The sequence below is a fragment of the Bos indicus genome, chromosome 22 (assembly GCF_029378745.1).
Source record: "Bos indicus isolate NIAB-ARS_2022 breed Sahiwal x Tharparkar chromosome 22, NIAB-ARS_B.indTharparkar_mat_pri_1.0, whole genome shotgun sequence".
Lineage (NCBI taxonomy): Eukaryota > Metazoa > Chordata > Mammalia > Artiodactyla > Bovidae > Bos > Bos indicus.
This window is the reverse complement of record NC_091781.1, coordinates 13965717-13980114: the sequence shown is the minus strand read 5'-3', so window position 1 is coordinate 13980114 and position 14398 is coordinate 13965717. Positions and strand designations below refer to the sequence as shown.

The window sequence follows — 14398 nt, the reverse complement described above, 5'->3', positions numbered from 1 at the left end:
CCAGACTGGTCACAAGGCAGAGGAAGGATAGGACAGTGAAGCCATCTCTAGCCTTTAAAACTTCTGCCCAAATGAGTTCAATTGGCCAAAGCCAGTCTTTGGGGCAATTCTAAGTATGAGTGGGCAGGAAAGGGCCATCCTCCTATATATCTAGGCGAGGGAAGTAGGAATTGTGTGCATTTGTAGTGACCAACTCAAAGTCACAAGTGTAGATTCTTGACAAATGGAAAGCTGGCTCCCTGAAAAGACCAATAATATAGGCAAGGCTTTGGTGAGTCTGATCAAGAAGAGGGAGGAGATAGTGTAAAAGGTGATGTCAGTCAGCTCAGAGAATATAGGTGAAGATAGGAGAGAGAGTTCTGTATGATTCTGTTACAGTATGTTTGAAAACTTGGGACAGTTTAGATGATTTTCTTAGAAAATGGACATAAATTTGGATCAGTATAGATGCTAAGATGTTTTTGAAAAAAATATTTGAAGATTTACCAGTAAAATTACACTGATCCCAGTTGCTTTTATTAAATACTAGGGAGTTCTACCATCTCACCCAGAAGTAGATATTAGATGCACAATAAATGTGGAATAAAATGAAGGGACAAAGGGTATCATCAAACTGATACTAAATTCAGATGAGGATGTCACTCATAGGCCACTAACACTGGAGACACTGATGTCAATTCAATTCAGTCGCTCAGTTGTGTCCGACTTATTGTGACTCCATGGACTGCAGCACATCAGACTTCCCTGTCCATCACCAACTCCCAGAGCCTACTCAAACTCATGTCCATCGCGTCAGTGATGCCATCCAACCGTCTCATCTCCTGACTTCAATCTTTCCCAGCATAAGGATCTTTTCCAATGAGTCGGTTCTTTGCATCATGTGGTCAAAGTACTAGAGTTTCAGCTTCAGCATCAGTCCTTCCAATGAATATTCAAGACTCATTTCCTTTAGGATGGACTGGTTTGATCTCCTTGCAGTCCAAGGGACTCTCAAGAGTCTTCTCCAACACCACAGTTTAAAAGCATCAATTCTTCGGTGCTCAGCTTTATTTATGGTCCAACTCTCACATGCATACATGACTACTGGAAAAACCATAGCTTTGACTAAACAGACCTTTGTTGGTAAAGTAATGTCTCTGCTCTCTAATATACTGTCTAGATTGGTCATAGCTTTTCTTCCAAGGAGCAAGCGTCTTTTAATTTCATGGCTGCAGTCACCATCTGCAGTGATTTTGGAGCCCTCAAAAATAAAGTCTCTCACTGTTTCCATTGTTTCCTCATCCATTTGCCATGAAGTGTTGGGACTGGATGCCATGATCTTAGTTTTCTGAATGTTGAGTTTTAAGCCAACACGCTCCTCTTTCACTTTCATCAAGAGGCTCTTTAGTTCTTCTTCACTTTCTGCCATAAGGATGATATCATCTGTGTATCTGAGGTTATTGATGACCTGATGGTCAAAACTGAAATCAGATTGGTTATATTCTTTGCAGCCAAAGATGGAGAAGCTCTATACAGTCAGCAAAAGCAAGACCAAGAGCTGACTGTGGCTCAGATCATGAACACTTTATTGTCAAATTCAGACTTAAATTGAAGAAAGTAGGGAAAACTACTAAATCAAATCCCTTACAATTATACAGTGGGAGTGACAAAGAGATTCAAGGGATTAGATCTGATAGATAGTGTGCCTCAAGAACTATGGACAGAGGTTTGTGGCATTGTACAGGAGGTAATGATCAAGACCATCCCCAAGAAAAAGAAATGCAAAAAGGCAAGATGGTTTGATGAGGCTTTACAAATAGCCAAGAAGAGAAGAGAAGTTAAAGGCAAAGGAGGAAAAGAAAGGTATACCCATTTGAATACCAAATTCCAAAGAATAGCAAGGAGAGGTAAGAATGCTTTCCTCAGCAATCAATGCAAAGAAATGAGGAAAACAATAGAGTGGGAAAGACTAGAGATCTCAAGAAAATTAAAGATAACAAGGGAACATTTCATGCAAATATGAGTACAATAAAGGACCAAAATGGTATGGACCTAACAGAAGCAGAAGATATTAAGAAGAGGTAGCAAGAATACACAGAGGAACTATACAGAAAAGATCTTCATGACCCAGATAATCACGGGGTGATCACTCACATAGAGCCAGACATCCTGGAATGCAAAGTCAACTGGGCTTTAGGAAGCATCACTACAAACAAAGCTAGTAAAGGTGGTGGAATTCCAGTTAAGCTATTTCAGATCCTAAAGATGATGCTGTGAAAGTGCTGTACTCAATATGCCAGCAAATTTGAAAAGCCCAGAAGTGGCCACAGGATTGGAAAAGGTCAGTTTTCATTCCAATCCCAAAGAAAGGCAATGCCAGAGAATATTCAAACTACCACACAATTGCACTCATGTCACACGCTAGCAAAGTAATGCTCAAAATTCTCCAAGCCAGACTTCAACAGTACATGAACCATGAACTTCCATGTATTCAAGCTGGATTCAAGAAAGGCAGAGAAACCAGAGATCAGCTTGCCAACATCTGCTAGATCATCAAAAAAGCAAGAGAGTTCCAGAAAAACATCTACTTCTGCTTTATTGACTATGCCAAAGCCTTTGACTGTGTGGATCATAACAAACCGTGGAAAATTCTGAAAGAGATGGGAATACCAGACCACCTGACCTCCCTCCTGAGAAATCTGTATGTAGGTCAAGAAGCTACAGTTAGAACTGGACATGGAACAACAGACTGGTTCCAGATCGGAAAAGGAATATGTCAAGGCTGTATATTGTCATCCTGCTTATTTAACTTATATGCAGAGTACATCATACAGAATGCCACGCTGCATGAACATTGATGTGACTATTCTAAAACAAGCAAATAGAACCTGGCAGTATAATAAAAGTACAGTCCAGATGTCATCTTCTGAAGGAGGTGTCCCTTACTTGCTTTGTTTAAAGTTGTAACCTTCCCCTACAGCACCCCCAAACTGCTGTCCCCTGTTCTGTCTCCTCCTGCAGTGTGTTTCATCCTTTAACATAGAATGTAATTATTGTCTTCCCCCACTGCTACATGTAAATTCCACAAGGGTGGGGCTGCTTTTTTGGAAATTTTTTTTAAAATTTTGGCCTGTTTTTTTCACTGATATAAGCCAAGTGCCTAGAACAGTGGGCACTTTGTAAATAAAAGTTGTAAAAAAGACTTAATTCTCAGTGCAGCATGGGATCCTGGACTGGATCCTGGAACAGAAAAGGATGTTAGCAGAAAATGTGACATTTGAATAGTCTTCAGTTTTGTTATTAGCACCATACCAGTGGTACCTTAGTTTCGATCAACGTGCATTGGTTGGATTATGCTAACGGGAAATTGGGTGAAGGGTGTATGGAGACTCTGTATGCTGTCTTTACAATTCTGCTGTGACTCTAAAAGTATTTCAAAAGAAAATCTTTGGGATCCCTTAAAAAGTTAGAAAGAAGTTATCTTTTGTGTCTTCTCAATGAGAAATTGGACCAAAGTTACGTCCTGCTATGAGCTGTGAAGCGTTAGGGAAAGCGGAGTTCACTCTTTCAGGCCCCTGTATAGTTCAGTGCACTGAAGCAGTGCGGCAGTAAGTCATATTCAACATCACCAGCCATGTGTAAGAGTGAGGAAGGAAAAAGCAGTCACGGTCGACTCTCAAAACTGCAGAAATGTTTCTGTAAGAAGTTTTTCTTTTGGATCTCAAAGTCACTTTCAGGTGTAGTTTCCTAAGTTCCACGTACTAGATCTCTAGTCAGAGAAGTTGCCCATCAGAAGCCCCGAGGGCAGAGTGGTTGTCCCTCAGCGCGTGGGCAGGGGACAGCATGCAACCATGCTGGTGCCCTGAGTGGTTCACGGTGCCTCCCAGCTCACCTGACTCATCGATGGGACCTTAACACAGAGAAATTTTGCCCCATCTGAGTGGAAAAAGATTATCACCCAACTTTGTGCAAAGAATGAAGGGAGGTCGGTCATGTGACCATTTGTCTGTTTTATGATGTAATGATGTTACTCTGTTTCTGTACAGTTATGATGAAAATGGTACTCTGTTGCAGGAACATCAGGAGAACATTCTGGGTAACACCATGCAGAGTGTGGTTGCATTGCTCAACAATCTGGTTGCCTGCAAAGATTCGAATATGAAGCTACTTTACGAACAAGGTAAATGCTTCTTAGAATTCATCTTTGATTATGTTGAATTTTGCCTACTTATAAGTTTCCTCATCTCACATAGTAGACAGTTAACAAGTACTACTTAGAGTTGATCAATCAAAATAGATGCTTAAAGGTCTACAAATAATGATAATATTACCAGCACAAATGGGAAGTCTGGTTGGATTGTGATAGTATCTCAGAGTTAATTCATTCTCGTTCATGGCACAAAATCAATAGGCACTCCATAGATGATAGATCCAGAAATGGAAATGTAAGCATCCTATGTAGACTTTGCTGCCAATCAAAATATAAACATATATGGTCAAAATTACCTTGGAAGATGAGACTGGATGAGTTGAGGGTGGCTTTACTTTACATCTTATGCATATCTATAATACTGAAATGAAAAACTTTTAAAAGTTTTTAAAGAGCTCAATTGAGTTCATTTTTTTTGTTTGTTTGTTTTAGGTTTTGAAACCAAATTGGGAGGGCAGTACAGAAATTTCCCATATAACCCTGACCCCCCCCACACATGCAGAGCACACCCCATTATCAATATCACTCATCAAAGTGGTATTTTTTTTTTTGCCAAAGATAAATGTACACTAATATCATCATCACCCAGAGTTCATAGTTTAGATTCAGGCTCACTCTTGATATTGTACTGTCTCTGTGTTTGGACAAATGTATAATGACATTTGGGGCTTCCCCAGTGACTCAATACTAAGGTACTCACCTCTGCAGTGCAGGGGCGCAGGAGACACAGGTTCAGTCCCTTGGTCAGGAACATCTCCTGGAGGGGGCAGAGCAACCCACTTTAGTATTCTTGCCGGGAAAACCCCATGGACACAGGAGCCTAGCAGGCTACTGTGTCCATGGGGTCGCAAAGAATCAGATGCAGCTGAAGTGCCTGAGCATGCATGCCTAATGACATATGTCCATCGTTATTATATTGTACAGCATATTTTCATTGCCTTAACAGTCCTCTATGCTCTACCTGTTCATCCCCACTGCCTTCTACAACCACTGATCTTTTCACTGTCTACATAGTTTTGCCCCTTCCAGAACGTCATAAAGGTAGAATCATACAGTATGTCACCTTTTCAGATTGGCTTCTTTCACTTAGTAATATTTATTTAAGGTTCTTCCATGTGTTTTCATGGTTTGATGGCTCGTTTCATTTTTGTAGTGAATAAAATTCTCTATTGTCTGGAAGTACTGCAGCTTTGTTAATCCATTTACCTAATGAAGGACATCTTGGTTGCTCCCGGATTTTGGCAATTATGAATAAAGCTGCTATAAATATATGTATTATGATTTTTGTGTGGACATAAATTGTGAACTCCTTTAGGTAAATACCAAAGAGTGCACTTGCTAACAGTATGCTAACTGTTTCATTTTTTAAGGGATGCCAAACCATCTTCCAGTGTGGCTGTACCGCTGTGCATTCCCAACGTGAATGAGAGTTTCTGTTCCTCAGAACCCTTGCCAGCACTGGGTGTAGTCAGTGTTCTGGATTCTGGATGTTCTGTTAAATGTGTCATGGTAGCTCCTTGTTTTAATGTCCCTTTCCCTGATGGTATATACAATATGAAGCATTTTCTTATATTCTTGTTTCCCATTTGTGTATCTTCTCTCGTGGAGGTCTCTGCTAAGATCTTTAACTTAATTTTTAATTGGATTATTTTTTCTTCTTGCTCTTGGGTTTCAAGGGTTCTTTGCATATATTGGATAAAATTCTTTATCAGATGTGTCTTTTTCAAGTCTTTTCTCCAAATCTGTGGCTTGTGTTTTAATTCTTTTGGAAAGCCACAGTTTTAATTTTAGTTAAGTCCAGTTTGTGAATTTTTTTTGTATGAATCGTGTCCATGGTGTTATTATCTCAAAAGTCTTCACCATACCCAATGTCATCTAGGTTTTTTCCTGCATTATCCTCTAAGAGTTTTGTAGTTCTGAATTTTTACAATTAGGCCTGTGACCCATTGTGAATTAACTTTTGTGAATGGTATAAGGTAGATTTTTTTTTTTTTTTTTTTGGTATGTTGCTGTTCCAGCACTGTTGGGGAGACTGTCTTTGCTTCATTGTGTTGCCTTTGCTCTTTTGTCAAAGGTCATTTAACTGTATTTATCCAAGTCTGTTACTGGGCTCTCTCTTCTCTTCCATTGACCTATTTGCTTTATACTTTCACCAGTACCCACTGTCTTGAAGACTGTAGCTTTAAGGTAAGTCTTGAAGTCAGGTGGCGTCAGTCCTTCACCTTGGTTCTTCTCCTGCATGTAAACTTTAGAGTCAGCTTGTTGATACTCATAAAATAACTTGCTTGGACGTTGATTGGGATTGGACACAGCAATGGCACCCCACTCCAGTACTCCTGCCTGGAAAATCCCATGGACGGAGGAGCCTGGTAGGCTGCAGTCCATGGGGTCGCTAAGAGTCGGACACGACTAAGCGACTTCACTTTCACTTTTCACTTTCATGCATTGGAGAAGGAAATGGCAAGCCTCTCCAGGAGATTCACCCCTGGAGAATCCCAGGGACGGGGGAGCCTGGTGGGCTGCTGTCTATGGGGTCGCACAGAGTCGGACATGACTGAAGCGACTTAGCGGCATTCAATCTATAGGTCAAGTTGGTAATATTTTTACATCTTAAACACAGTGTTTACTACTTTTGTATAATTAAAATGTCTCATTTGAATGTTCATGAAAATAAAATTTGAATAGGATCAGTGAATAAAAAAATGCAAGATCAGTGGATAAAATCTTTAAGGATCAGTGAATAAAAAAAAAAAATCCGAAGATCAGTGGATAAAATCTTTAAGTCTCAGTTCTGATCCCCCCCCCCCCAACATTTAGAGTTGTGTTTCTACTGGTCACTATACCTAAATGTTGGAAATGTTTTTTTTCTACCTTAAGAGGAATGTGCATTTTCAACGATAATAAATATTGCCAAGAGTTGAGGGATTTTAGTACATTGAAACATTTATCCTTTTATATAGCAGCATCCTATTCTGTTTTATGGGTTCAGTTCAGTCGCTCAGTTGTGTCTGACTCTTTGTGACACCTTGAACTGCAGTGTGCCAGGCCTCCCTGTCCATCAGCAACTCCTGGAGTTTACTCAAACTCATGTCCGTTGAGTCGGTGATGCCATCCAGCCATCTCATCCTCTGTCATCCCCTTCTCCTCCCGCCTTCAATCTTTCCCAGCACAAGGTCTTTTCCATTGAGTAAGTTCTTCGCATCAGGTGGCCAAAGTATTGGAGTTTCAGCTTCAGCATCTGTCCTTCTAATGAACACTCAGGACTGATCTCCTTTAGGATGGACTGGTTGGATCTCCTTCCAGTCCAAGGGACTCTCAAGAGTCTTCAACACCACAGTTCAAAAGCATCAATTCTTCGGTGCTGAGCTTTCTTTATAGTTCAACTCTCACATCCATACATGACTACTGGAAAAACCATAGCCTTGACTAGATGGATCTTTGTTGACAAAGTAATGTCTCTGCTTTTTAATACACTGTTTAGGTTGGTCATAACTTTGCTTCCAAGGAGTAAGTGTCTTTTAATTTCATGGCTGCAGTCACCATCTGCAGTGATTTTGGAGCCCAGAAAAATAAAGGCAGCCACTGTTTCCACTGTTTCTAAACCAGTAATCTAATGGATATGAGTAATTTCCAAACTTTTGCTTTTGCAGACAGTTCTGCAATGAATAACCTTAAGCACACATACCTTCGCATGGGAGCAGGACTATCTACAGAGTAAATTCCTGGGGTTAGAATAACTAGATCAAGGGGTATCTGCTGCTGCTAAGTCACTTCAGCTGTGTCTGACTCTGTGCAACCCCATAGACGACCGCCCATCAGGTGCCCCCATTCCCAGGATTCTCCAGGCAAGAACACTGGAGTGGGTTGCCATTTCCTTCTCAAAGGGTATATGCGTTTGTAATTTCCATGGGTGTGACAGGTTGTTGTAAGCAGCCTGACAGTGTATACTTCCATCAGGGCACATGAGATTACTTGTTTCTAGATCTAAGAGCATATTATGTTTTCCCATTTGTTTGACTTACTTTCTTTATAGTTTTCTTTATTTAGGCCATATGTATTTCTTCCTGTTTATCTCTCCCCATGTATTTTATCCTTTTTTACTTGCTATTGGAAATAAGGAATTTTCTACCAGTATAGTTCTCAATTATTTTTTTAAGTATGTGTTTGAAAGTTTTTTTTATTTCTGTTTATTAACTTTGTCCCTAGGTTTATTCTCTTATTACTTTCCATAGTGATGGCTTAGATGATTCTCTTTATTTTCTGGTTATGTAATAATAACGAATGCAAATAGAAACAGTCTTTAATTTTTATAGTTCTACTTTTTCTCTCTAGTCCAATTGCAAGATTCAATGAGAATGATATAGAGGATATCTTGGTATTGCCTCAGAATCTTTTCTTCTGGTTAAGGAAGTGTTTACATTTTATCTTTTGCAATCAAGAATTAATAATAATAAATAAATAATGATGACTTTTGACCCCTCTGGAAATGATCAACTGATTTTTCCTTGGATCTGTTCATGTCATGGATTATATTTAATAGAGTATCTAATATGCAACCACCCTAGTGTTTGGATCAGTAAGCAAAGTTAATTGTGATATAATATTCTTTAATTATGCTGCTTCAGGTTTTTGTTAATCTTTTATTCAGGATTTTCCATTGCTGTTCATAAGTGTGATTGATCTATAGTTTTGTTTCTTGTTTCTTTCTTTTTTGCTGGATTTTGGTGTTATTGCTGTATTGCTTCTTTTTGTAAGGAAGTTTTCTTTCTTCCTTGGGCTTTGGTACAGTTTAGATATCTTAGATACTATCTTTTAAAAGTTTGATAGAATTCCCTTGTGAAGCCATATGGCTGGTTCTCTTTCCTGAAGGTACGGTAGCTGTGATAGCTCTTTGACACCATTCTCTATTTCTACAGTGATAATAAATCTTTTTTCATTTCCCATCTTTTATAGAGTCAGTTATAGGATATTATATTTTCCTAGAAGGTCTTCATTTCACACACACTTTCAAATCTATAGACTTGGACAGAATAGCTTCTCATAATTCTTTTATTTTCTTAGGTTTCAGAAGTTAACTTCCTGCTTCCATTTTTCATATATATTTTATATGTGTATTTAAATATATATATATTTACATATACATATATATATTATATATAATACATATACTCCAAAAAATATATTATGTATGTATTTGCACTTTTGTAATTTTATTGATTAGTTAAGATAATGGTTTTAACTATTATGTGTGCATTTGTGTACATATAAAAATGTGCATATAATTTTTAGGCCAGTTTGGAAATTTGCATATTAGTCCTAGTTGAAAACAAATTTTTTTTCTTTTATCTACTGATTCATTCCTTGTGAATGAAGTTGTTTTTTCATTCTTTTTCTGTCTTTTTGAATAAAATGCTTAACTCATTTATCTCCTTTTTGCTTAATCACTAAAATATTTAAAGCTATGAATCTTCTTCCAGTATTGGATTCTGCTCTGTAGTGCATCCATCCTTTTTGTTTTCTACATATATTTCAGTTTTGGCTTACGTTCCTTCATTGAGCCAATAATTGTTTAACAGTGAGGGCGTATTTTGTTTTATTAATTTTGTTCTTTCTAGTTTTATTGCATTATGGTCAGCAAGTTTCAGCAGTACTATTTTGTCTTTTTAGAATTTATTAAGGTTTTCTTGTAGCTAATATATGGTCAGTTTTCATGATTTAATAGGTATACTTGGGAGAGTGCATATAGGATTTCTGTCTTGACAGTAACTGATACTAACATGGCCTCCCACCCAAACAACAGGAAAGTTCAACAAAACGTGTGTTGTTTTCAGTCATTGGAAAATAGGCAACATTGGGTTCTGAGCCTTGAGAAGGGAAACACGAGGTGAACCTCATAACACTCTTTGTTTTTGTTCTCTTTGTTTTTTGTCTGTTTATGGAAGCAAGGTCCAAGAAGAATACCAAGGTCTTGCCCAGTTAGGGAGAAAGAGTTCAGTGTTCAGGGATGAGAACCAGTGAAGGTTCACAAGGCAGAGTATAAGAGAAAGATGCAGAGAGGGCTCGGGCCCAGAAGTCTACATGGAGGTTTCACACAGGTCCTTTGTGAGGGCTGGGCTGCAGTAGACGTGCGCAGAACAGGATTCTGTTAGGCCTACAAAGAGGACAGGGCCGATGCCATAAGGTTGAGAGCTGGATTGATATAGCAGAGATTATGCTCATGGGGGATGTAAGAATAGCTACTGGGTGGTACCCTACTGTGGACCTAAGTAAAGTTACATCAGCCTGAAACCAGATGCTAGTCTAGACCTTCCATAGCATTTCAACCATGTCCTGTGCATGCTGTGCTAAGTCACCTCAGTTGTGTCCAGATCTTTGCAACCCCATGAACTGTGGTCTGCCATACTCCTCTGTCTATGGGATTTTTTTCAGGAGTGGGTTGCCATTTCCTGCTCCATTTCCTGACCCAGAGATTGAACCCATGTCTCTTATGTCTCCTGCATTGGCAGGCAGGTTCTTTGCCACTAGCACCACCTGGGAAGCTCTGGACTAATTCCTTGGGCTGTGAATTAAAAACTATAGACCTTTCCTACCAAAGAATAAGACTAAGCCCTTCAAGGTCAAAAGATTCACGAGGAAGTTTACTGCATGCTAGAACAAAATCATCAGGAGCCCAGGCGGTCTTAAGAAAGGTGGTTAGGCTGCAAGTGTGGTGGGGCGAGGAAGCAGATAAGTGTGGGATTCCAGGGGTACACTGAGGCTGGGATCACTTTGCTGGCCCTTACTAGTGGTTAGTGGGAAGGAGAGGCATGTGACTGTGAAAGTCTGTTTCCATTCTCCAGAGATACACCAGGTCTGTCTTTTCATTATACTCTGTTGCTCTACAGACTTCTTGGCTACTCAGTGTGTGGCTGCTTTTTCCAAAGCTGGGTAAGAGATTTGTTGAGTGTTTGCAAGCCCAGAGTGTGTTAAGATTCAGTGGGGTGTGGCCACATGAGGAGTCACTAATGATCTGTCACTGTATGGGCTTGAATGTTTGTGGTTGGTTTGAATAAAGTCTTCTTGTTAGTTTTTATTTTGGATCAATTCTGGCTCAGTCATCGATGTATATATTCATTACATTTCATACAGAATTAAATTCCCTATTCCAAACATTACAGTTACTTGTAACATTAATACTTCGAAAATCATCCTGTTATAAGTGAGCTGTAGTGCAGATGAAGTGGAAATGATTATTCCTGCCTTTAAGTGCTTCAGTATGGTGCTGTGTTAGGCGAGCGTCTGACTGAATTTCATTGTCGGACCACATACTAACAGTTAGTGGAGGGATGAATTCTAAAGCGTACGTTTTCCTGCCTCACCTTTTAGTATCTCTGCAATAAGTACATCAACACTGCTATCCCGATGGCAGTCCCAGGGTAGTTTCTGCTGCTGGCATGTGTGTGTTGAGCCTTGTGGAATGAGTATGAGTGTCCTGTAAATGAACCCAGACACCTCGGAAGTGATGCGTCATAGTACTGTCCTACATCTATGTTCTGATGGAGCAAAACTTAAACAGTACAGATGGACGATTCCAGGTTGACAAATAAGAGGAGTCAGTCTCCAAATGGGAAGAACTTTTAAGAAAAACTCCACCAATTAAATGTACTTAGAATCCCTTTTTGTGTGTCATAAAGGCAATGTATGAGAAAGTCCGTATCACAGTATGTCTCAGAGCACTCGCATTGAGTGCAAGACGCAGTTCTAAGTGATAATGTGTGTGCCATGTAAGTGGCACCATTTTTTCTTTGTTAGTGGTACATAAAATGATGTGGTTCCGTATGATCTCTGGCATCTTAGACTCCATGAGGTGTGGTGGGCAGTACAGGTGAGAACCCCAGCACAGCATCTGCGCACCCCACAGCACACAGACTCTGAGAGGCAGGGTCATCAACACGTCACCAGTGTGCAGCTGCGTTGTATCATCCAGGTTTTTTGCTTTAACATTTTCATTTTTAAATGAAGTGTTTAGGGAAATAATTAAAAAACAAAGTAAGACCTTTTGTTTATATTTGAAAAAATGTTACTGTTATTAACATTGAAAATTGGATGCCGGCTCATTCCTGTGCAATGACCTTTTGATAATGGATATTAATTCCAGCTTCAGTCTTACTAGCAGAGCTGTCAGCATAATGGATTTACATGACACACTGCAGCAGCCAAAAAACTGTAGCACCTCCAAAGGACCGTGGAGGGAAATTACGTTTGTCCTCATGGGTTCATGGTGTGTCAGAAATCAGAACACTCATTTCTTGCTAGGTATATTATAAAACTGCCTAAGTTGGTGTTTCCTCAAGATACCAGAAAATTACTGTGAGAGTTGTTTGGGCTTTGACAGTGTGCTTAATAGCTCTCTTCGATTCTTTTACGTTTAAGGATAATGTTCAGAATGATGTTAAAGAGGTGAAGTTGGCAAACTTCTTGTGTAAAGGACCAGATAGTAAATATTTTAGGCTTGTAAGGCCATGTGATCTTTGCCACTACTGCTCAATACTGCCAGTATAGCAGGCAGCAGGACAGAGAATCCAGATGTGAGTGGTTATGGCCCTGTGTCCATAAGTTTTCTTTACAAAATAAGGTGGCCAACCCCCTGGCCATGGTTTTCCAGCCCCTCTTGTACAGTACCTAACTCAAATTCTCCCAAAACTGCTCTCAAATCTTCACATCAACATATTTGTAAAATTTAGTTGTTAAATTATGATTCAACTCAAGAAAAACTGAAAATTAAATTTAAATGAATATATTCAGAAGAGATTACTGCCTTCATAGTAGTGTGAAGATGCATGAAGAAAAAATGGAATATTTGCCCTAAGGGCTTAATCTAAAAATCATAATAAATACATACATCTTACTTAATTCTGCTCCTATAAGCACAAAAATTGCCATAGAGAATAAATACATAAAGGGATGAGCATGACTGTGTCTCTAAGATTTTATTTACAAAACAGATGATTTCCCACTCTTATCTAGTTCATTCAGTCTGTCAACAAATATTTATATACCAGGCCTTGTCCTTGGTGTGAGGAATGAACAATGAACAAAATGAACAAAACCAGCAAGATTTCTGCCTGCATGGTGCTTCCATTCTGATGGAAAAAAATAAACCACAAACAAAACAATGAACAAGAAAGTTTATGTTAGATAATGTTAAATGTCACATGATGATAAACACTAATTTAAAAGAAATAAGAAAAAGGGGGCTGGAGGTGTCTGCATGGAGGTGGGGTTGAAATCCTACCCTGGGGAGCCAAGGAAGGCATCACTGTGAAGGTGATGGTTAAGTAAAAGCTGGAAGGAAGTGAGGAAGCAGCCGTGCAGATACCTGGGTGAAGGTGGGTGAAGAGAACAGTAGGTGTGAATCCAGGGTGGGAGCCTGCCTGGTGGGAGAGGAGCAGCAGGGAGGCCAGTGCAGCCGCAGCAGAGGAGACACTGAGCGAGGAGAGAGGAAAAACCAGTAGAGCTGGCTGTGCGTTCGGGGAGCACAGGGTCAGTGTTGTCCAGAGCGATTTGGAAACATGGCCAGACTGCAGTTCAGTTTGAACCGAAGATGAGGAGACTGGTTGGTAATTACTGACTACCTACTTACTCTGGGTCAGGAAGATGCCCCGGAGGAGGGCATGGCAACCCACTCCAGTATTCTTGTCTGGAGAATTCCATGGGCCGAGGAGCCAGGCGGGCTGCAGCCTATCGGGTCTCAAGAGTTGGACACAACTGAGTGACTAACACTTTCACTTTTTCATCACGTTTGAACTTTTCTTATTTCTCACTACCTTGGTATCACTAAAACTTTGCACTAACAAACTGCCCCTATTAGCTTCATATCTGTGTGAAGTTTTGAATCTAAAGTAAATTCTTATGCAATGAGTAGGTTTAACCCAGCTATTACTTTTAGAAATTGTTCTCATTTTAAATGAATATAGTGGGAATATATAAGATACGAATGCTGTCAAAAATATTGAACTTTAATTGAACAGAGAATGGGCATTGCTTGAATTTGACAAGACACTGTTCAGTAAGGTGGTGATGTTCATTCGCTAAGTCCTGTCCAACTCTTTGTGACCCCAGGGACCGCAATATGCCAGGCTCCTCTGTCCTCCACTATTCTTCCAAAGTTTGCTGAAATTCTTGTCCATTGGGTCAGTGATGCCATCCAACCATCTCATCCTCTGTTGC

At 39.7% G+C, this 14398-nt stretch overlaps 1 protein-coding gene across 11 annotated transcripts in view; it reads left to right on the top strand.

Moving 5' to 3' along the window:
- ULK4 (unc-51 like kinase 4) overlaps positions 1-14398 on the top strand; it is a 521313-nt gene that overhangs the window by 283939 nt on the left and 222976 nt on the right. For all 11 annotated transcript variants that reach the window (XR_011562944.1, XM_070776132.1, XM_070776127.1 and 8 more), the window contains one exon: positions 4054-4159. Coding sequence is in view for 10 of the 11 variants with exons in the window: in XM_070776132.1 (XP_070632233.1) it covers positions 4054-4159 (106 nt within the window). In the remaining variant the exon portion in view is untranslated. The remainder of the gene's footprint in view (positions 1-4053; positions 4160-14398) is intronic.